Source organism: Clupea harengus, chromosome 12 (genome assembly GCF_900700415.2).
Source record: "Clupea harengus chromosome 12, Ch_v2.0.2, whole genome shotgun sequence".
Taxonomy (NCBI): Eukaryota; Metazoa; Chordata; class Actinopteri; order Clupeiformes; family Clupeidae; genus Clupea; species Clupea harengus.
The window spans coordinates 107,030-131,191 of NC_045163.1; the positions used below are offsets into that span (position 1 = coordinate 107,030).

Here is a 24,162-nt window from a genome sequence, read left to right on the forward strand (position 1 = left end):
TACTGTGTGTGTTAGTGCTCAAGAGGTTAACTGTACTGTGTGAGTTAGTGTTAGTGTGTGTGTTAGTGTGTGTGTTAGTGTGTGAGTTCGTGTTAGTGCTCAAGAGGTGAACTGTACTGTGTGTGTTAGTGTGTGTGTTAGTGCTCAAGAGGTTAACTGTACTGTGTGAGTTAGTGTTAGTGTGTGTGTTAGTGTGTGTGTTAGTGTGTGTGTTAGTGCACAAGAGGTTAACTGTACTGTGTGAGTTAGTGTGTGAGTTAGTGTGTGAGTTAGTGTTAGTGCACAAGAGGTTAACTGTACTGTGTGCGTTAGTGTGTGAGTTAGTGTGTGTGTTAGTGCTCAAGAGGTTAACTGTACTGTGTGTGTTAGTGCTCAAGAGGTTACCTGTACTGTGTGCGTTAGTGTGTGAGTTAGTGTGTGAGTTAGTGCCCAAGAGGTTAACTGTACTGTGTGAGTTAGTGTGTGAGTTAGTGTTAGTGCTCAAGAGGTTAACTGTACTGTGTGCGTTAGTGTGTGAGTTAGTGTGTGTGTTAGTGCTCAAGAGGTTAACTGTACTGTGTGTGTTAGTGCTCAAGAGGTTACCTGTACTGTGTGCGTTAGTGTGTGAGTTAGTGTGTGAGTTAGTGCCCAAGAGGTTAACTGTACTGTGTGAGTTAGTGTGTGTGTTAGTGTTAGTGCTCAAGAGGTTAACTGTACTGTGTGAGTTAGTGTGTGAGTTAGTGTTAGTGCTCAAGAGGTTAACTGTACTGTGTGAGTTAGTGTGTGTGTTAGTGCTCAAGAGGTTAACTGTACTGTGTGAGTTAGTGCTCAAGAGGTTAACTGTACTGTGTGAGTTAGTGTGTGAGTTAGTGTTAGTGCTCAAGAGGTTAACTGTACTGTGTGAGTTAGTGTGTGTGTTAGTGCTCAAGAGGTTAACTGTACTGTGTGAGTAAGTGTGTGTGTGTTATTGCTCAATGGAGATTACCTTGAAGAGGGTGGTGAACACAATAAAAACATTGCAGTTGATTTGATCTGCAAGCTCCATCCAGAAAGCCCAGATCTGTGAATCAAGCCTAGAAATGTCCTTTGCTGGGGACAACAGTGCTGCTCCTTGATATGCCTTATTTTTACTCTGGTGGTAGTAGGCCTACTTGCAATCGCACTGCGTCTCGGTTTACCCAGGCCCTATTTTGTTAGTTCAAATCTCCAAGCATGGTGCATTTGTCAATTAAAACGTACCTCTTCACATTAGCCTTTAACTAGCTACCACTTCGCACTATATATATATATATATATATATATACTTTTAATTTAATTAATTTAATTCATTTAAATCTCTACTGGTGATATTAAGGGGTTAGATTAAATATATCTCTATAATTATAATTTAATTTTTTTTGCACTATATCTGAGTTATGTTTCTTTGATGTCTATTTTTATGTGCATGTAATTTCTTTGTGCATATTATGTATTTGCTGTAAAGCACTTTGAGCTGCATTCTTTTGCATGAAAGGTGCTATATAAATAAAGTTGTATTATTATTATTATTATTATTATTATTATACTCTTTATCAGTTTCTGTTGCATCAGAAGTACATAGAACACATGCCTGCCACATTTCTGAAGAGGCTCCTCCTCCTCGCGTGTATGAGATCTAAGAGTATTTATTTGTACTAATAATTCATCTTTGAATGTGAAAGCAACAGTTTACAACAATTTGCCAGTTTTGGAGTTAGCCTATGTTTCTATAGGCAACTATTGTTAGCTATCATCTTCAAAATTCATTTTAGATCGTATATGGTCATGTGAAGGACTGAAAACACAACTGTCTATCCCACTATCCACCCAGGTTTAGGTTGCTTTAGGTTTTTGCAAGTTTTTTTTTAACCTAGTTACCTTGCTAGTTTTTGTTTTAAATAAAATAAAACAACTAAATAGATGCACTTCATGTCAGCGGTTCCACCCTACACACTGCGTGACTTCCTCTGCTGAAAATATCAAAGCTAATTCTAGAAATCAAATCAAAACCAACAAAAAAAGCACATTTCTAGTTCTAGACTCTAGATTATTTTAGCATAGTCAACTTCATAATGGTGCCCGCATGTATAGAGCAGACTAGATTATAGATATTGCAGCCAGTTGTATCAGCAATTTATTTTCTGCATGCAAACCATTTTCCCCTTTTATGGCTGTAGAAACGATCACATAGAACCATCACTATAGAAACGATCATAAAAATCTATTATCTTAGACATTCCGCGTATATACTGATTATTTAAGGCTGTTAGCGCAGCATATCAACTTTTTTTTTTCTATATTATCATTATAATACATCCCATTCTGTGGACTGTCAACTTTTATTGTTCGTTTTATGGTTGTTTTCACATTGTATTTTTGAGGAATGCAATTGAATGGCATCTTTTTATGCATTGCAATTTGAATTATTACATGTTTGGATTTGGACTACAGTCATTTCAAAAGACTGTAAAAAAAGGCCCTTACTCCCGCTAGTTTTACTACAATTCACACTTACTTTGCAGAGCGGGCCAAAAGGACATTCCAGAATGATTTCCGCATTACCTTTGACAGTGGGGACTTGCCTTACTTACCTACCTAACTCCTATCTCATCCATTTGCATGATAAACCACTGACTTTCAAAAGAAACAGTGTCACCCCAAACTTCTAGAAGTTTAGTAACCACTAAATTAAACTACATGAAAACAATCATAAAAAGGGCGCTTTGCCTATTGTCTTACAGACACAAGTAGAATCTCAAATTATTTTAGGTTTCATCCACATTTCTTTGTTTGTACGGAAAATAGCCCATGAGCCATCGGTACAAAATGCCTATGATATAGTAAAAACCGTATCATTAACGTTAGCTATATTTTGCAGTCAGCTATATTGTATCAAAGCAGCTCTTTTCATCCACAAGTGTCAAACAAATGCTCAGTTGCTTAGCTTTCAAAGTGGCAAATGTGTATGATGTAGCATTGTAGCCCATAAATAGGCAACATGGTTCAATAGCTTATCAGCGCTGCAACTCAAATAGCCGACCTAATATTCTAACTTTATCTTCTCGTTACCATAAATCCCTAATATTCTAACTTTATCTTCTCGTTATCATAAATCCCTAATATTCTAACTTTATCTTCTCACTTTATATCTAGCACTGTCACAGAATCTCAACTCCGTTGAGCTGTTGTGAAAGCAGCGCGACGATATTGTGCGAAAGCGCTCATCTGGGCAATCCAAAGAACGTGACATTTCTGCTCTGATGAAAGCAAAGTCTCAATCACAACATCGTTATTTTGAGAGGAAATCATTACCCTTTCAATGTCTTGACTATAAGTAATTTGATGGTTAAAGGTATTGAATCGAAAAGAGTTTTCATGAAAGTCATATCCTCTTGGTGGTCTTACTAATTAAGATTAATAAAGATGTAGGTCTCTTACAAATGATGGTCTCTGGGAAAATGAAAACTTAACGCTATTCATTTTCTTTTTAAGACATCCTCAACTCCAAGAGCAAGAAAACGCAAGAAGCAGGATGTTGAAGCGAATGAGGAATTGCCCAGCAAGCCCAGCAGGTGCGTTATCCTTTGTGCAAAATTCATAGATATTATGGCCTGAGCTGAAGATTCCATCGGTACTGAGGTTATGTATCTGATTGATTTGTTTGATGAAGAGCAGTGAGTGTGGTCCTTTTTCTAAAGCAGTGCATGACTCTTCATAAAATCACAGATGACCCCCTCCCCCCATCTCCTTTAGTTACATTCAGAATTCTCGATTCAATAAAATAGCTTTACCATGTTTAAAATGTTACAAAAACAATAATATCTCCACATAGCACTAATCTTCACATTTCTTTTTGTAGTCATGTAGTCCATGTTCTTGTTTGCCTTCTCCAACGAAACACACAAAATTCTGATTTAAAAGGGAAACTTTGGGATTATCCAAACTGGGCCCTAGATCCCTAAAGGGTGGATTATCAAAGGGAGGAGCTCTCCTTGAGTGCCCGTCGGCCACAGGCCCTGAATGGGGTGCTACATCAGGGACCAGAATAAGAGAGGTGTAAAACACTGTGGGCCTCATTTACTAACAGGACTGTTTCAGGCGTAAAATAGCGGGTAAAAACCTAAAACCGTATTTATCAAAGGTGTCGCACTTTAGATTACCGCTGCTGGGAGTGTATAAGGGAAAGTGGGTGTTCGTCGCAAAGAGATGGGAGGAGATGCGTAAAGTGCGCCTAATTATGTACCCTATTAGTAACGAAACAAGAGGTGTTTCAGCATGACATATCAGCTGCTAAATGAAAACTATGTGCCTGCGAGAAATTTGAAAAATACGAACATCAGAAATTTTTATTTTTTTTTAAATCTTTATTTTTGATATATCATTTAATATAGGCATATACAAAATTGTCTCACCAGCTAGCTGTTCGGCCACGCTTTACCCAGAATTGCCGGTCATTGTGTGGTTTACTTTAAACCGTATTTTCACCCATAGTTCAAGCAAACCGAACGTCTGAAAATTTCAGTTGTCCCTGCCCTGTCCACGCTACAACTCCAGTTTTCAAATGTATCTGCCTAGGGCAGCATTTTTGAAAAGCCTGGTTTTCAGTGTTGGAATGCGTCGTTTTAAAGTAAGGGGTGTCGTGTATTCCTACCAGACTATTTAACGGGATGCTATGGAGCAGTTAACCTGGCTGTTAACTATCCTAGCTATCTCTAGCTTAGGGAACCATATTAACAGTTTGCAGTTGCCTGTGTGTGATTAACTCATGTTAATATGTGTGAATATGAACTTGTGAACATAAACTCGTTAATATGAAGCTGCACAGGCACCCTGAGGGGTAACCATAGCAACCCAGAAACTCAATGTTCGCTGAAAAGTTGAATTTCCCCAAATCAGCTCACCAATAAAATACAGTCTTGAATTCAAAGTGATCACAACTTTTAATGTGGACGGAAGGGCTAAACTGGGAGAAATATTTATGAGTTTATATATTTACCTGGGTTAGTTTGCTGTAACCTCGTGAACCAAAAGCTCCAATTTTAATTTTAGCTCATCATCCATGGTGGAACACGTAGGCTCTTTCTTCCCTATTTTAGCGGAGCGCTAAATAACACTAATGGGCGGTGTTAGGCGCAGATGACGCGACGATGTTCTTGTTTGATAAATAGGATGCAAAATACCGTGCGTTATTTGCGGTTTGGCAAAGGCGCAGATTAAGCTGCGGTCGCAATGTTAGTAAATGAGGCCCTGACTGTACAAACTAGTCCTTTTCTAGTTTCTTTCCAGTTATTGAGGTAAACAGATGCAGGTGTATCTCTGTAGGGATCAGTTATTGAGGTACACAGATGCAGGTGTATCTCTGTAGGGATCAGTTATTGAGGTACACAGATGCAGGTGTATCTCTGTAGGGATCAGTTATTGAGGTACACAGATGCAGGTGTATCTCTGTAGGGATCAGTTATTGAGGTAAACAGATGCAGGTGTATCTCTGTAGGGATCCTTTCCATGTTGTCAGACCCTTATAATAACATTTACGAGCCGTTTACTTTTCGCGCTGGTTTGCCTCATAGGATTCCATCGTATAGTTAAAAAAAATGTACCTAAAAAGATCTAAAAATAGGGCCCAGGTTGAAAAATCCTGGTTTCTCTCGGCATATACATAGTTCAAGGCCTTTAGGCAACGATGCCTTTGATACTACAATGAAATTTTATATTATAAATGTTAGATGGTAATTTATTTGTTCCTATGAACTATGCGATTAAGAGCTTTTATGCTTATAGCATACCCAAGACCTTAAGCATTATTATAGCATACCCATAACCCAGTGTTCATTTTGACAGCTAATTCATTTTTGTCAGATTTAGCCATTGAAAACAATCTTAATTTTACACTCACTATATTTTAGTTTCCTTTGTCATATGCCTATTTTGATGCATAATAAAATGCAGTAAATGTATCGACCGACTACACTCATCCGAATCACAGGTGGGAAGAGAAGGTATGAACAGGACACCATAGTCCCATAGCACGCAGGCGTAATATAATGTTTTGCCTTGTTAATGAATGTCATTTTGAAGTCTAAATTCTGTCGGTGCTTGAAGTTTTTTTTTGTCGCTCTTATCTCGTCAACAGAAAAAGAAGTACAGTTATTTGACGTCTTCATTTTTTAAAGATTCATGTACGTCTTGTCAGCATTACGTTTTAGTCATGGGGGGAAAAAGTTAGTTGACAAACCGTTTTCATCAACATTTGAATTGACAAAATGAACACTGGAATCATTTCAAGTGACCAAAACAGTTTGTCACTGTGGTTCAGTGTGTTTTTGCACGTACTCCAGCAGAAGTACATATCTACTTTCCACAGAATGATAATTTGATCGGGATTTTAGAGAAAAAAACTAATTGGACATGCATACTACTTCTACAGAATTCCAACAAATAAATGTGACTTTGGAACTACTGTTTAAAGTTCAATTCTCAAAAGTATTACACCATGTCAGATAGTGGGAAGGAAAAATGGTGCAAAAAAGCATGCATTAAACATTACATTACATTAAACATACAAATGACTCATCATCAGATGACAACAAGTGTTTCTGCCTGGGAACTAGTGGGAACTATTTTCAAAACAGCCGGCCAAAGGAGACTTGGGTTCAATGTGTGAGATCCAGCAGTTATGCCATGCTGCATGTAGTTACCTCAGGAGACACACTTTATGTTTTACCAGAATTATGAATAATGTTTGCAAATCACAGGTTTTTGTCTTAGATTCAGCCTTTCATCGTTAGTTTTACTGATGGGCATGATTTGGCAATTTTGTTAACATTTTAGAAATGATTGGTTGGTTTTATGTTAACTTGAGGTGTTGAGTTCAGTTTTGAGTTGAGATATAAAATAGAAATAAATCTACATTTAAAATGTATTCTGTCTTCTTATTTGCTTAATAATCCAATGTGGCAGCTTGCCCCTTAAGTGCACACTCAAGTTAATGCATACTAATTGCATTTATTGAAATATAAGACTTATCTCTTTCATTTGGTCCATTTTCTCCATTAGCATATGATGTATCATTTGGTCCGGTTTCTCCATTAGCATATGTTGTATCATTTGCAGTCTTTGGTACATTTACATTACATTTACATTTAGTCATTTAGCAGACGCTTTTGTCCAAAGCGACGTACAAGGGAGAGAATATTTAAGCTACGAGCAATAGAACCTGGTGTAACAATAAATAAATACTACTTTACATAAGAAATATAACAAAATGAAATAAAAAGAAAGAAAGAAGTGCAGAAATGTAACTGCTGTAATTGCAAGTTACGCACTAGTCGAAGTGCCAGTTAGGACGGGAAGTGCTCTCTGAAGAGTTGGGTCTTCAAGGCAGTTAGGCAACACAATATGGTGGAGATCCTTATGAGTAGGAGGGCTGCACACCTGTTTAAGATTAAAGGAAGCCTGGACAAAAAGACTGTCTCTTACTTATCCCTGTTTAAGATTAAATGAAGCCTGGACAAACAGACTGTCTCTTATTTATCCCTGTTTAAGATTAAAGGAAGCCTGGGCAAAAAGACTGTCTCTTACTTATCCCTGTTTAAGATTAAATGAAGCCTGGACAAACAGACTGTCCACTTCTGATTCCTGTTTAAGATTAAATGAAGCCTGGACAAACAGACTGTCCACTTCTGATTCCTGTTTAAGATTAAATGAAGCCTGGACAAAAAGACTGTCCCCTTCTGATTCCTGTTTAAGATTAAAGGAAGCCTGGGCAAACAGACTGTCTACTACTTATCCTTGGTGACATGAATATTCATTTGCCTGAATGACATGAATACTCATCCACTAAAATTGAAGACCGCAATATTTCCTGTATATCCACAATACTGCATAGTTCATCCCTGGTGGACAATAAATAATGACCAAATACATTTTGAATGGAACAGGTACCAGGTAATAATATTTGTGACCTTCTGTTGAGAATTCATCATTAGAATATTGTATTTTTGAGTGGATTTTTATTTAGCATAAAAGGTCAAGATGAACGCGTTAACATTTCCTCAATTTGGATGGTCATATTTGCATGTGTCTCGATGATTATTTCAATTGTTTTCATGACCAATGTCTCAAACTGTCAAATTGAATAGCGGTCTTTCAAGTGTTCCTGAGAAAAATTAGGTGGCGCTCAAATCTCTTTTTGTATCCCTCAGATCGAAGAGGCTACTGAAACTACCTCGGCCACAGGTGCCAAAGGAGAGGTCCGCAGAAATAATAGGTGACACTCTCACAGACTCCAATGATTCTCCACTTAATGTTACAAAACGGAGCAAGCCAGCAGCCATCTTGTATGGCGGCCAAAAAAAACGGACTGGGCTTGTTACCCTCCGAGCGTCAGTCTCCGAGGAGGACATGGAAATACAAGAGGCAGAGATACAAGAGCCTGAAGCTTTGCAAGATTGCGACGATCCCACAAACCCTGAGGACCAGAACCAGGTGCCCGCTTTTGTGCCAGTGGGTCTGCGCTCTCCTCTGCCTGTACATGCGGTCGTCGAGGAGACTGTGGAGGAGGTGAGGAATATTTGTTTCCCTCTATTGGTAGAGTGGAGAACTAACTGATAATTCTATTTGTAGAGTGGAGAACTAACTGATAATTCTATTAGAGTGGAGAACTAACTGATAATTCTATTTGTAGAGTGGAGAACTAACTGATAATTCTATTAGAGTGGAGAACTAACTGATAATTCTATTTGTAGAGTGGAGAACTAACTGATAATTCTATTTGTAGAGTGGAGAACTAACTGATAATTCTATGTGTAGAGTGGAGAACTAACTGATAATTCTATTTGTAGAGTGGAGAACTAACTGATAATTCTATTTGTAGAGTGGAGAACTAACTGATGGTGTAAAACTATGGCCTGTTACAGACTATCATTGCGTCATAGATTGTTTCCCCTCAAAGGGATCCACATATCACATGATCACACTAACATTTGTGTGTGATAAACACAACTAAATTCACCTCCACACTACACTGTCAAGTAAGTAGTATATCTGTAAAATGTATAGTAAATGTACATTACTGAAAAGTGTGATTGTGAAAATTACATTTTAAAGGAATGTTTTTTATAATCAGCATAAAATGTTTATTGACATCATGAGAGGACATGGTACGGTTATATAACAACTATTTGTCAGTTTATGGCAGACGGATGCAAACTCAAACTCACCTTTCAGCAAAATTCGCTTTTTGAGGGGGAGGTATGGTGGAGCAGAGGTTTGTAGCAAATCGCTGCTCCCACGATTACATTTTATGTATCATTTAATGCTAGGTCAATTTCAGTAACATTAAGTTTGTTGCAGTACTGTCTTAAGTAGATCTAGATGTTTTAATTTTACTCAATTAAGTCATAACATCTGGACCAAGGAAGGATATAGTCCAGAGAGAAGAACTAGTAATACAGCCACTTCATCAGAAACATGACACCACACGATATAGAGGGAGATAGAGAAGAGGTAGAAGGACTTAATCGTCAGTACCAGTGTTGCTAATGGGGGAGAACCTATAATCCAACATAAATCGAGGTCCGCAGCACACACTCGTATTTCTAAGTCCCCCGCTTGACCGTGACTCTGTGGTCTTGCTACGGGGAGTTCATGCTAACTAGCTATTTTAATCCACATTGTGGAGGCACAATTTAAGTACATTTATCTCTGCCTACAGACTAGTCAATAACCTATATTTGTTACAAGTATTATGACCACTAAAGGAGGCTGGGGAGTAACTAAACATATTGCACATATAAAACATTGGGGGTGTGTGTGTGGGTGTGTGTGTGGGTGTGTGTGTGGGTGTGTGTGTGTGTGTGGGTGTGTGTGTGGGTGTGTGTGTGTTTATATGAGTCACATTGGGTGTGTGTGTGTGTGTGTGTGTGTGTGTGTGTGTGTGTGTGTGTGTGTGTGTGTGTGTGTGTGTGTGTGTTATAGGAGTCACATTGGGTGTGTGTGTGTGTGTGTGTTTATATAAGAGTCACACTGGGTGTGTGTGTGTGTGTGTGTTATAGGAGTCACATTGGGTGTGTGTGTGTGTGTGTGTTATAGGAGTCACATTGGGTGTGTGTGTGTGTGGATGTGTGTGTGTGTGTTATAGGAGTCACATTGGGCGTGTGTGTGTGTGTGTGTGTGTGTGTGTTTATGTTTATATAAGAGTCACATTGGGTGTGTGTGTGTGTGTGTTATAAGAGTCACATTGGGTGTGTGTGTGTGTTATAGGAGTCACATTGTGTCTGTGTGTGTGTGTGTGTTATAGGAGTCACATTGTGTGTGTGTGTGTGTGTGTGTGTGTGTGTGTGTGTGTGTGTGTGTGTTTATATAAGAGTCACATTGGGTGTGTGTGTGTGTGTGTTATAAGAGTCACATTGGGTGTGTGTGTGTTATAGGAGTCACATTGGGTGTGTGTGTGTGTGTGTGTTTATATAAGAGTCACACTGGGTGTGTGTGTGTGTGTGTGTGTGTGTGTGTGTGTGTTATAGGAGTCACACTGGGTGTGTGTGTGTGTGTGTGTGTTATAGGAGTCACATTGGGTGTGTGTGTGTGTGGATGTGTGTGTGTGTGTGTGTGTGTGTGTGTTATAGGAGTCACATTGTGTGTGTGTGTGTGTGTGTTTATATAAGAGTCACATTGGGTGTGTGTGTGTGTGTGTTATAAGAGTCACATTGGGTGTGTGTGTGTGTGTGTGTGTGTGTGTGTGTGTGTGTTATAGGAGTCACATTGTGTGTGTGTGTGTGTGTGTGTTATAGGAGTCACATTGTGTGTGTGTGTGTGTGTGTGTGTGTGTTTATATAAGAGTCACATTGGGTGTGTGTGTGTGTGTGTGTGTGTGTGTTATAAGAGTCACATTGGGTGTGTGTGTGTGTTTATATAAGAGTCACACTGGGTGTGTGTGTGTGTGTGTGTGTGTGTGTGTGTGTGTGTGTGTGTGTGTTATAGGAGTCACACTGGGTGTGTGTGTGTGTGTGTGTGTGTTATATGAGTCACATTGGGTGTGTGTGTGTGTGGATGTGTGTGTGTGTGTGTGTGTGTGTTATAGGAGTCACATTGGGTGTGTGTGTGTGTGTGTGTGTGTGTGTGTGTGTGTGTGTGTGTGTTATAGGAGTCACATTGTGTGTGTGTGTGTGTGTTTATATAAGAGTCACATTGGGTGTGTGTGTGTGTTATAAGAGTCACATTGGGTGTGTGTGTGTGTGTGTGTGTGTGTTATAAGAGTCACATTGGGTGTGTGTGTGTGTGTGTGTGTGTGTGTGTTATAGGAGTCACATTGTGTGTGTGTGTGTGTGTGTGTGTTATAGGAGTCACATTGTGTGTGTGTGTGTGTGTGTGTGTGTGTTTATATAAGAGTCACATTGGGTGTGTGTGTGTGTGTGTGTGTGTGTGTGTGTGTGTGTTATAAGAGTCACATTGGGTGTGTGTGTGTGTGTTTATATAAGAGTCACATTGGGTGTGTGTGTGTGTGTGTGTGTGTGTGTGTGTGTTATAAGAGTCACATTGGGTGTGTGTGTGTGTGTGTGTGTGTGTGTGTGTGTGTTATAGGAGTCACATTGTGTGTGTGTGTGTGTGTGTTATAGGAGTCACATTGTGTGTGTGTGTGTGTGTGTGTGTGTGTGTGTGTGTGTGTGTGTGTGTGTGTGTGTGTGTGTGTTTATATAAGAGTCACATTGAGTGTGTGTGTGTGTGTGTGTGTGTGTGTGTGTGTGTTATAAGAGTCACATTGGGTGTGTGTGGGTGTGTGTGTGTGTGTTATAAGAGTCACATTGGGTGTGTGTGTGTGTGTGTGTGTGTTATAAGAGTCACATTGGGTGTGTGTGGGTGTGTGTGTGTGTTATAAGAGTCACATTGGGTGGGTGTGGGTGTGGGTGTGGGTGTGTGTGTGTGTGTGTTAGTTATAGGAGTCACATTGGGTGTTTCTATGCATGTTCTTGCGCCATATTTTGACCCGATAACGACTGCTAGTTTACCATATTGTTGTCTGATGAAAAACTCTTTGCTAATGGATGGGTTATCAAGAGACTCTTTTATTCCATCCAGCGGATTCCATTTCCAAATGGATTTCTCTTTATTTCCACCTTTCTAACAATGTCTTACCTCTTAAAAACAAATCATTACTGGCTGGAGTTTCTAGAGTCTCATCTAGAGTCTCTAGTGCTCATTTTGGCGGCAATGACGAAATGTCTCTATGAACCAGATTTGGTACTTTTCAGAAACCTCCCTCCTGCCATTACTATGGACTTTTGAATGGGAACTGAGCAGAAACTTTGAAGGCCATTTTCTCAAATTCATCTTCTTAGAAGTTTGGCGGTGATATGCAAAATTAAAATGGAGAACATTTTTAAATCAAATGAACACCATTTTGCAGCTTATAATCTAAAGAATCTGGCGCATTAACTATTTCAATATTTCAACTATTTGCCCCCCTCCCACGCACACTGAGAGCATTGTACTGGGTTTTGTTTGTCTACGCAATGTTGTGACACAATGTGTTTTTTATCCTTCTCCTGTTTGTATCCCTGATCTATGCATTGTGGCTCACTCAAAGAAGGGTTGCATGCCTTCTGGCCTCACGATGAAGTGTAGGAATTGATGTCAGTTTGTGTTTTGCTTTGTTGGAGCTTTGAATACTGACCCGTACATTTGTCTGTTTTTAGGGTGTTATTGACTTTATTGCTCCAGAGAACCTTGAAGGTATGTCTGATTTACTCAGTGTTATGCACAGCACACACTTAGCATATGCTAATTTAGCATGTGTGTGTGTGTGCTAATTCAGAATGTGTGTGTTTTAATTTAGCATGTGTGTGTGTGTGTGCTAATTTAGAATGTGTGTGTGTTAATTTAGCATGTGTGTGTGTGTGTGCTAATTTAGAATGTGTGTGTGTGTGTGTGTGTGTGTGTATGGGCTAATTTAGCATGTGTGTGTGTTAATTTAGAATGTGTGTGTGTTAATGTGTTAATTTAGCGTGTGTGTGTGTGTGTGTGTGTGTATGGGCTAATGTAGCATGCGTGTGACACTTACTTGTGATCAATCTTCTGACATTAGCTAAAAATAAACAACAACACTGACCTATAATCACACCTAAAATCATCAGGTTAACACAGTTGTGACAATAGTATGTCCTGAATTGCCTCCACTTCAACACCACAGATACTCCACTGCTTTGTTCCCCTGTCACAATGCTCTTGTATATATTTTTCGTAAAAAAAACTGATGCAGTTTAATTGTTAATTTATATGGAGTTGTTTCCCGTGAATATGTATGACTTGTATCTGGATACTCCTGTAGTAATAGTAGTATGGAAAAAAAAGAATCTCACAAATGCCTTTATTGATAAAATAGTAATAATAAAATACAGTATATTATAAGTTATTGGCAATATAACATATAGGCTTTCATAAAGGATACACTGTGATCACTTCTCCTGACTATGTGGTCTCCAGTGCAAATCTGTCCGTAGTGGATGCGCTATGCACCCCTTGAACGATGATTGACAAGGTACATCTAGTTTGCATCCAGTTTTTTCTGTAGCTCCCTATACAGTGCACACAATTCTGTGCTACAGACTAGACGTCAGACAATGATGGCGGCCTCCTCACCTGAAAACAAATCTATTCTTGCAGTCTTCCATCCAAGATGGCAGCCTCCTCACCTGAAAACAAATCTATTCTTGCAGTCTTTCATAGGGTTGCCTTCTTCTTGTGTGTGTGTGTGTGTGTGTGTGTGGTGTGTGTGTGTGTGTGTGTGTGTGTGTGTGTGTGTGTGTGTGTGTGTGTGTGTGTGTGTGTGTAGGGTTGCCTTCTCTTTTTGTTGAACACCAGCTCTGGCCTGGTGTAGCTGCAAGACAAACAATAGAACACTGAAAACAGCAAATGGGGGGAAAAAGAAGAATTACTGGGGAAATGATGATGTTATGCCTTGCTTCTCTCTTATATTTGCCTCATGCAAGCAGTGCTCCTGCCTTCCTCTCTCGTCTGTATAGTCTCTGCCTGGTTAAATCTGTAACTCTTGAACAGTCTCATAGTAGGTCTTGAGAGAGAGAGAGAGAGATCACTGTTATTGAACAATCATGATATGCCTACAAAACACTTTAGCCTACTGTGGATCCTATTTATGTGTGTTTTCAGCATTATGCAGTCTCTGCAAAGCTTCCTGCAAGAAAGCAAATACTAACAAGCGCCTTGAGACAATTTTATAAGCACTTTGAGACAATTGTATTGGCGCTATATAAATAAAATTTAATTTAATTAACGAGGGTTATATTTAATTGCATTAACCCTTAGAGGTCTATTTTACACCGAACGGAAATACGTTTTTTATTCTTGTTGTCAATATGCCTTTAAAGCTCTGCCAGTTTTTGTCCTAGAATCATAAAAAGAACACCCCCAGAAACCTTTAGGGCCCGTCCACACGGAGCCTGGATTGCCTGAATATGGAAACCGGACTAGTTAGAATCACGCATTTCACCATAACCCTCGTTTGTGTTAAGTTACCGTTTGGAAACTTCCGTCTATAATACAAATCTTTTCATGTCAGATTTGCTAGTTGGACCATGGATCACGGACTAACTCACCAGCAGACCACAGTAGTCAGACAGCCTGTCGGATTTGGAGCACAGGGATATGTGTCTTTGCTAAAACAGGCTGCCAATAGCAGTGGCACCATGGCAACCAATTCAGTTATTAAATAATGTCGGTTGTGTACGTTGTTCTGGCTGTCTCAAAAATTACGTCCAACTGGCTAAGTAACTATCCCAATACAAACAACTAGTAAGTCACGAAAAAGTCGTGAAAAGAGGGGGGAAAAAGAAAAAAAACGGAGAGCTGCTAAAGTGATGCAGCGGCATTAATAAGGGTTCAGGCTGAGGTTGCGAGGTGGGGCATTGGGCGTTCACGGGGGGCAATTACGACATCGGGTTAGAAAGTGTGCGGATCGGGCGTCCACACGAACACGGATCTGCTGGTGGGTTCGAATCTACCCACTCTGGAGACCGGATTCAAAAGGTTGCGAATTCAGTGACCCAATCCGCCGGGTTAGTGTGGACGAGAGGCCAATCCGACGACATTTCTTTCCTGATTCAGGCAATCCAGGTTCCATGTGGACGGGCCCTTAATATTCTACATATATGCCACTTGTGCATCAATGTTCTTTAGTTAGAGGAAAAAAAAAAAAAAATCAAGGCATGTCAGACTACCTAAAAAAGTCTAACAGGCCTTAGTCCCCTAAGGGTTAAGGGATCAGCAGATAAAGAAGTGCGAACACATTAGAATATGCTTACCACAATGGTTCCTCCCCGTTTAACCACAATGGGCCTCATTCTCGAACATTTTCTGAAGTTTCTTCTGAAATGTTTCTTACGGACCAACGTAAGAAAAAGATCTCCACCAGATTCATGAACGCCTGAAAATGTGTTCTTAAGCAGCAGAAGTGTTCTGAGCTGTGCTCCCCCGGAAGAGGTTTCTTAAATTGAAAGCGCGTTCTTGTGCACCTGGATTTGCATACATAAACTCCTTATAAGGGCACGCAACCGCAGTGACGTGTGCAGTCGGAATCGACCGAATCCACCAGAAAGCAACTCAAAAGCGAGTCATGTCAAAGCGGAAAGCGAGCACCGGTCGAGTAAACGCAGAACTAACTTCACCGGTGCAGAGGTGGAGGTACTGTTGCAGGATGTAGATGTGTCCATTCTATTCCACAATGGCTATATCAACGCGATTGAGTTACGTGCTTATTTATTTATTTATTTATTCACTTACATTTGCAGTGTTCGTGTAGTCCTTTTATTTATTTTAGGACATCACGATGCCTCGTAGAATCATGACTATAAATGTGAAACGTAATTGTTAATGATACAAATATTCTTGTATTTATTATTATTATAATTATTTGAATCCGAGGCTGTCTGTAGAGTTGATGTGAATGCAATCACCAACGATTTCTCACAAATTCAGCCCTTAACACTTCTAACCCGGAGCGGCCCAGTGGGGCATCTTGTGTTCGTTGTGTGGCCGATTTACGACTGCTATTTCGCGTTCTGAAAGTCTTCTGAAGTTCAGAACAAAACCCAGATGAGAAATCTTTCATGAATGCCAAATTTGTTCATAAATCCACCGGAAGTGGAGTTCAGAAAAAAATCCTTCTTAAATTCTTCTCAACTGCGTTCGAGAATGAGGCCCAATGGTTCCTGCCCGTTTAACCAAATTTAGCGGTGGCACTTTTTGCACCTCTTTCCGTTCTATGATTCAATCCCATCCAACCGCCGAATAACATCCTGTTCGGTTGTCTTAAACACATTTATGGATATCAGCTGTTTGTTTTCATTCGGACTCAAAGGCAGCGATGGAGTTATTGGATATTCCTGGCGCACAGGAGTAGCCTCCCCACTCTACTACCCATTTGAAAGCTCCAGCATTCAGGCAAATTAATTAGTTCTTCACAGACTATCCTGTAGTTAGAAGCAAGCCCATCGGTTAATAGTAATAGTAATGGTTAGTCTATTGGCTATCTAAAAAACTTTCGTGCTTAAATTAAGACTTACATGGGTCTGTTTACCTTAACGTCCAACTATTAACCGCACCGTGTATAAACCACTTTACAGTGTTTTATGTAATTTTAATTCAATTCAATTACATTTTATTTATATAGCGCCAAAACAAACAAATTGTCTCAAGGCGCTTTACAGAGCCCAGTGCCTGAACCAAACCTGTGTACCCGTTTATCAGCCGTGGTTTATTCAACGCTACGTCATCGTATCACTACAAGTACAGTACAGTACAGTACAGTACAAACTAGATGCCACGTAGTTGTGGTGCGAGCGCTACTAGCCGCTAATTAGCTAGCTAGCTAAAGATACTTTTAAATAACCTTAAACGGTTTAAGAGTTCCAGAGTTCCATTTTTATGAGATGATTGCTAGTTATTTAGCTGACGGTAGTTACGGTCTCCTCAAAATTATACATTTACATTTTACATTTAGTGATTTAGCAGACGCTTTTATCCAAAGCGACTTACAAGGATGTATACACATTTTACATTTACACTGATGGCACACTGCACATCAGGAGCAATTAGGGGTTCAGTGTCTTGCTCAAGGACGCTTTGACAGGGAATCGAACTAGCAACTTTCTGATTACCTTCTGATTACTTAGGGCCAATGATTTTCCGTTTAAAAAAAATTAGTTTTCCGTTTAAAAGAAATGAGTTTTCCGTTTCACATTTGGCGAATTCCGTTTTTTTCCGTTTCGGCTCATTTTGTTCACCTTGAGATAGATTGATAGCCTTTATTTTTAGTTTTGTATGTTTTTATGGTATTGTTTTTGTTTCTTTATTTGCATATGTGTTTGTTTGTTTTTCTTTTACTTCTCTTTATACATAGAATCTGAAAAATTGAAATATGTGTATGTGAGATTCTGAACACTAATGAAATATAAATTTAAAAAAAAAGAGATAGATTGATAGCTTAAAATGAGTAAATAATATGTGCCACAAGTGACCCAAACCTTCTAAGATTGTTGTTTGCCAGCCATCAACAGAACAGAAGACTAAAAAAACATTATTTGCAAGTGATTGGGGGGATGCGCGAATTAATGTGACTGTAGCGTCAACCGTTAAATAGGGGGGCGTGGCCGGAGCGGAGTTCAACACAGACGTGACATTTTCTCAATGTTTTTTTTTTGTGTTCATTTTGTTCAATGTTTGTTCGTCCTTGCAATCGTTGTTGTGCTTATTTGAAATAAATACAGTCTTGCAGGACAAAATATAGGGGAATTGGGCGATTTTGATGCACAAAATGGTGTTTCCGTTTGAAAGTTGCAATTCCGTTTGAAAGGGTACATTCCGCGAATTCCGTCCGTTTTCCGTTATCGCGGAAAATCATTGGCCCTAATTACTAAACGACTTCTCTACCTCCTGTACCCCCTTATAATGGGAAAAGATGCCTGTACAGCTTAATATTAACTCAAGTTCATATTCACACATATTAGCATGAGTTTGTATGAACACAGGCTTGCAGCTGTCAACTGTATGAAATAATAATATGAAATAAGTCAACAGCTAGCCAAAGTACCTTTTTAGGTCTAAAATTTGAGTAGGCCATTTCAAAATTTCAAATTTCCTCTGCCTTAATCATTCTTTGGTAGGCTGACTTTCTGAAAAACGTACACTCTGTAGAGCTTAAGCTTGCAGACATTTTATAAATACAATGTACTTATTTACTCACTTCCATTCTCACACTACCTTTAGCATCTGAAGACAGTTATAAGGAGGCAGCCCAGACTCTGCTGACAATTGGGAACCCAGGTCATGTGAGACAGAGCACCTGTGCACCTAATACAGGTAAGGAGACTCACTCTGACATAAGGCATGGGGAACAACTGCATATATTGATATGCTGCAAATATGTGAAATATATATATACGTATATATATTTCAGCTCTACAGGAAATGCATAATTATCTTTGTGCTGTAAACTTCATGTAGGTCATGACTTAGTTAGACTGAAGTAGCTTTCTTATTTTAAAAGAAGGCTCTGGCCAACTGTGAATGAGCCATTTGTCACTGTATCAGAAAAGGAATAACTGATTTAACAGGATTTATGCTATTTAAACAGGATTTATGCCATTTAAAGATATCAGCTTGATAGAAGCAGTTTTCCTTTGGAACCCCATGACAAGTTGTTAAAAGCGAGAGGTGTTCATAGGTGTTTTTCTTATTTGCTGTTGAACCATCAAGTAGCATCTTTTATCATTCATGTAGAACAAGCAAGCACCTTTTGATGGTTTTACCCCAGAAGAGGAGACTCAGTCAGCTGAGGGGTTAGTAAGGGTGTTGGGCCCTTAGCAGCTCAATCAACCACATTGCTTTTGGTGGATTTCGGTTTCACCTTGGGGCATTTCAAATAACCCGTTCTACTTGGAGTGCATACTAAGGGGGGGCACACGTTTAGATGAAAAACTCAAGTGTGCTCAGCAACAATAATCTGACAGAAATAGGAATGTCATTATTATAAATTTGGTTACACACACAGTTTTAAAAAAAAACTATTTTCAGAGATGCTGAAATGGTGTGAAAAAAAGACACACTTAGTGTTTGTGGCTAAGACTTTTGAAGTTTGCAGAACACCACTAGCAAATATTTTACGCGAAAACATTACCGTACCCTAGAAATGAGCCTAGATCTCCTAGTTTTATGGTTACAAATATTTAAAATATATTAAAATATTTAAAGGTTCCTCCTCAAATGGTAGTAGTTCATCGAGATGTAGTACCATATTAGGCATACACTACGATTCATTGTCCTTCATTTAAAAGCTTGGTAAGAAAAAAAAATCTCAGTTCTCTCCATCTCTCCGTTTACACGCGCATGATGGACAAATACAATATTAAATTAAATAAAATTTGAAAAGAAATCAGTCAGCAGTTGAGTGATGGGGGGTAAACTATACATAAGAACTTGAACAGAGACTGACATGAAATAAATGCAGTTCACATGAAAAACAAAATGAATTTAGCCATGCTAGAAAAATGTAGTTGGCAATGTAGTTGGACCACAAAAAATAGGTTGTTTTCTTTTCCTCCTTATCTAGAAAAAAAGCCAGACAGTGAGTAGACAGAGCCCTGATCAGGGAGGCATCTAATGGGAATGACAAGTAATGTGGCCACTTTATTAGCATCAACAGCATAGCACAATTTTATATAGAGTTGGAGAAGGAGAAGGGGAGAGGGTTGCCCGGCCTGGTGTGTTGTTTTTTGCGATGGGTACTGCAGTTTTTAACTATTGTGTGTTTTCCAAAAAGTTTAGAATTATTGTACAGCTATTCCTTCCAACAGTAGCAGATCAGGAACAAGCAGATGAACAGCCCACTGATACACATGCAGACCCTGGAACAGCAGATGAACAGCCCACTGGAACACATACAGACCCTGTAACAGCAGATGAACAGCCCACTGAAACACATACAGACCCTGGACCAGCAGATGAACAGCCTACTGCTACACATACAGACCCTGTAACAGCAGATGAACAGCCCACTGAAACACATACAGACCCTGGACCAGCAGATGAACAGCCCACTGGAACACATACAGAGCCTGGACCAGCAGATGTTTCTTCAGAACCTGGACCAGCAGATGTTTCTTCAGAACCTGGACCAGCAGATGTTTCTTCAGAGCCTGTAACAGCAGATGTTTCTTCAGACCCTGGACCAGCAGATGTTTCTTCAGAACCTGGACCAGCAGATGTTTCTTCAGACCCTGGACCAGCAGATGTTTCTTCAGAGTCTGTAACAGCAGATGTTTCTTCAGAGCCTGGAACCTCTCTCTGTGGTGCTTCATTCATTGGGAGCAACTTAAATCATGTACGTGAGATAAAATGAAATAATACTAAATTGACAGCATTGTTTTTGTAATCAATACTAATAGTTATTTATTTCTTCCAGCAGGGAGCTGCTGTCTCAACAGGTGTATCTCAGCTGGCAGAGACTAACTGCGAGGAGCCTGTGTTCATCATCTCCCTGACTGAAATTTCACCGTCCTTCATAGAGACACTTCCCTCTGACACGGACACCCCCCTCTCACACACTGAGCTGCTCTACTGTAATCCAGAACCTCTCCCATCTCTTCCAGAAACTCTTTCCTCTGATACGCAGATACTCCCATGTCTCAACGACACGCTCCCTCTTAGGACAGAATCTCTGCCATCTTTTTCAGAGATGTGCTTATCTCCCCCTGAGCCCCTCACATCTCTCACAGAGCCCCATAACTTGGTCACCGACATCGTTCCTTCTCTGAAGGAGCCCCTACCTCCCATTACAGATGATCTGCCCACTGTTCCAGAGCCTCTGTGTTCTCTCACAAAACCCAGTCCCGTGACGGCACAATCCAACACAGGACTAGAAACACGAGGGTGAGCTGTTCACCGCACACACATGCTCTTTTCTGTGTGTTTGTCTACTCCTGTGTTTGTCTCAGTCTCCTCTGCTCTTACCATATTCCACAGACTATAAACCACAACGTATATAAATAATAATAATAATAATGGATTTTATTTGTATAGCACACTTTAAAATACAAAGAAATCTCAAGGTGCTTAACATAGTATAGACAGTCACAACAACAATAATACAAAGTAATAGAAGTGCTAATGAAGTGCAGAAAATAGGATAATATAATATACCAAAAAAAGATAATAAATGAATTTAAAATAATTAATAATATTATAATGAGATCGAATAATATGTATTAAAAACAGAGTATATAATATATATATATAACCACAGCACAGTTCTCTATGTCATTTTATAAACAGACGCGGTGTATTGACCACACCTTTGAATGAAATGCCATGTGGTTGTGGTGCTGTATGGGACGGGCATTTCTAACACAACTGCTACACCCTCTCCTCGCGCACACACGCACACACACCCGCTACACTCATAGTGAAAACCATCCATTTATTAAGCGTTTATTTAGTGTTATGGTGTCGTGTGGGAATGGACGCTAAATGTTTCAGTCGAATCATTAATAGATCTCCTAGCAACCACTGAATTAACATGTTAGAGAAGGGCATGGGAAAGGGGAGACTTCCCCCCCCCCCCTTTCATTCACTGCATTGGTATCAGAGTAAGCCCTTGCTCCATTGATGTCCCATTATTTCTCTCAGGATTATTTAATGTCTATGCCAAGCCATCATCCGCAAGTGGTTGTGATCACTCTGAACCAGAGACTGAGTTTGGGAAATTAAACTTTGCTTCAGGTTATGCAGCAAACTGTGTAACTTGGTTGCTATGGTTGCGTAGGTGCTATGCTTGCTTGCTAGCTAGCTAACTAGCTAGCTAAAAAAATATTTTAAATAACTTTGAACAGTTTAAATGGCAGACTTCCTTTTGCATGACATGATAGCTAGTTATCTAGCTGAAGTTACAGTGTCCTCAAAATTATAATAAAAAAGGTAGAAACCCTGTGTCTGTGCAGCTGTGAAGATGGTTCCCTAAGCCCGAGATAGCTAGGTTAGTTAAAAAGCTACAATAGGTAGAAACCCTCTAGGTGCCTGTGCAGCTTCATATTAACACGAGTTAATATTCACTTCATATTAAGATGAGTTCATATTCACTTCATATTAACATGAGTTAATATTCACTTCATATTAAGATGAGTTCATATTCACTTCATATTAACATGAGTTCATATTCACTTCATATTAAGATGAGTTCATATTCACTTCATATTAACATGAGTTAATATTCACTTCATATTAAGATGAGTTCATATTCACTTCATATTAAGATGAGTTCATATTCACTTCATATTAAGATGAGTTAACATTCACTTCATATTAAGATGAGTTCATATTCACTTCATATTAAGATGAGTTCATATTCACTTCATATTAAGATGAGTTCATATTCACTTCATATTAAGATGAGTTCATATTACACATGATAACAACTACTTAATGTTCAGATGGTTATCTTTAACGGTTATATTCCCTAAGGTAGAGATAGCAAGGATAGTTCATAGCTAGGTTAACTGGCGTGAGACCTTGCATGTCCTACACACCTCACGTGGCGCTTACAGCTCTGAAGCATCACATTAGATAAGAGTATACACTCATACACACACACTCGTTTCTTTATCATTATGGAAGACTGAGTTTGTTGTATTTTGTCTATCCCATGTTGTTTTTACCTGATGCATTAACGGGATTCATATGTTAGAGGGAGAGAGACTCATTCTACCTGGCAGAGTTACTGTGCACGTTACTAACTTTCAGGTAGGGAACAATTCTCATGTATAGACCGCACCCGAGTATTAAAAGCAGGGCAGCAGAATTTTTTTTACAAAATCAATGTATAAACCGCGGTTAATAGTCGGAAAATTACGGTGTCCTCAGTTTCTCAGTCATTGCCTGTCTCCAAACAGCTCCTCTCAATTTATGTTATATGATTCATGTGGCAGTCTTTGCCTAGTTTTGTAGAATCTTTGCAGAAATAGTCACATTGTTTTTTTTGTCTTTGTTTCCTAGTAATGGAGATCTCTCGGAGGCTGACAGAAGAACTGTACCTCATCTGCTGGTCACTGATGCTCTGATGCCTGTGCCAAACGAGAAGAAACAACCGGAGCGTTCCATGGACATCTCCTCACCACCAAATCTCACGCTAGCGTCTTCAGCCATCCAACCTGGTAAAATGCAGATCGCATATTTGGTCGTTATAGTTGATGAGATAATGCCTCTAGCCCAAGCCATCGAGCTAATTGTTTTCATTCATTTACTTGATGGTCATTTCCTGTGCCTGGTGAAGATGTATCAACTAACATTGACCCGCCTCAGAAGAGCAGAGGGTATGATGGCGCTAGGAGAGGTAGGCATTCTCTTCATTATGCAGTGGAATAAATCATCTGAGAAACATGATACATATTATATATACATATTTATATATTTGTAACATATTTAACACATTCCTACTTTGTGTGCTCCAGGCAAGACACAAGTGCAACCAGGTCTGCCTTCAAGAAGGACATCAGCTAAATGCATCTCAGCACAGGCCCTTAGAAGCCCTCCTGTTTCTCAAATCTGCAAAACTCATCAGCCAAGCTCTACACAATTAGCAGGAGCATTATCGGAGACATCTTCAGTACATTTACCAAAAAGTCGAGTCAAAGGGAGACAGGCAAGGATAAAGGAGGTCACAGTTGCTGCTTTGGGAGATACACAGTCTTTCTGTCCCATTACTCCTCAAGTTCCTGTTTCTACGAATAGGTAAGTGTGTCTTTTTATTAAGAACCAAAATAACTAGAGGAACAGATTTTGTGTGCGTTTTGAGTGAAATACTTCAGGCTTGGATAGGCATCAACCATTCAACACAACAGCAGGTCAGTTAAGTTGAGAAAATAATTTACAAAATTATCAGAAATAAAACACAAAATGTGTATTCTAACTAAATGCAACTAACTAATGGTTAAGTTGGTTCCCTAAGCTAGAGATTGTAAGAAAAGTTAAAAAGCTATGATGGGAAGGAACCCTCTGGGTGCCTGTGCGTCTTCATATTAACATGAGTTCATATTACACACCCTAGCAACTGTGAACTGTTAAGATGGTTCCCTAGGCTAGAGATAGTTCAACTGTGAACTGTTA

At 39.4% G+C, this 24,162-nt stretch overlaps 1 protein-coding gene across 7 annotated transcripts in view; it reads left to right on the plus strand.

Annotated features, from left to right (window-relative positions):
- The window catches only part of LOC105902445 (transcription factor TFIIIB component B'' homolog), a 60,692-nt gene that overhangs the window by 28,216 nt on the left and 8,314 nt on the right, over positions 1-24,162 (plus strand). For 5 of the 7 annotated variants that reach the window (XM_031577960.2, XM_012830034.3, XM_012830033.3 and 2 more), the window contains 9 exons: positions 3,490-3,569; positions 8,202-8,559; positions 12,690-12,726; positions 18,274-18,366; positions 19,860-20,386; positions 20,468-20,934; positions 23,053-23,210; positions 23,330-23,389; positions 23,508-23,787. In XM_031577960.2, coding sequence (XP_031433820.1) covers positions 3,490-3,569; positions 8,202-8,559; positions 12,690-12,726; positions 18,274-18,366; positions 19,860-20,386; positions 20,468-20,934; positions 23,053-23,210; positions 23,330-23,389; positions 23,508-23,787 — 2,060 coding nt within the window. The remainder of the gene's footprint in view (positions 1-3,489; positions 3,570-8,201; positions 8,560-12,689; positions 12,727-18,273; positions 18,367-19,859; positions 20,387-20,467; positions 20,935-23,052; positions 23,211-23,329; positions 23,390-23,507; positions 23,788-24,162) is intronic. The other 2 variants (XM_031577959.2, XM_012830035.3) reach the window with 2 other exon arrangements.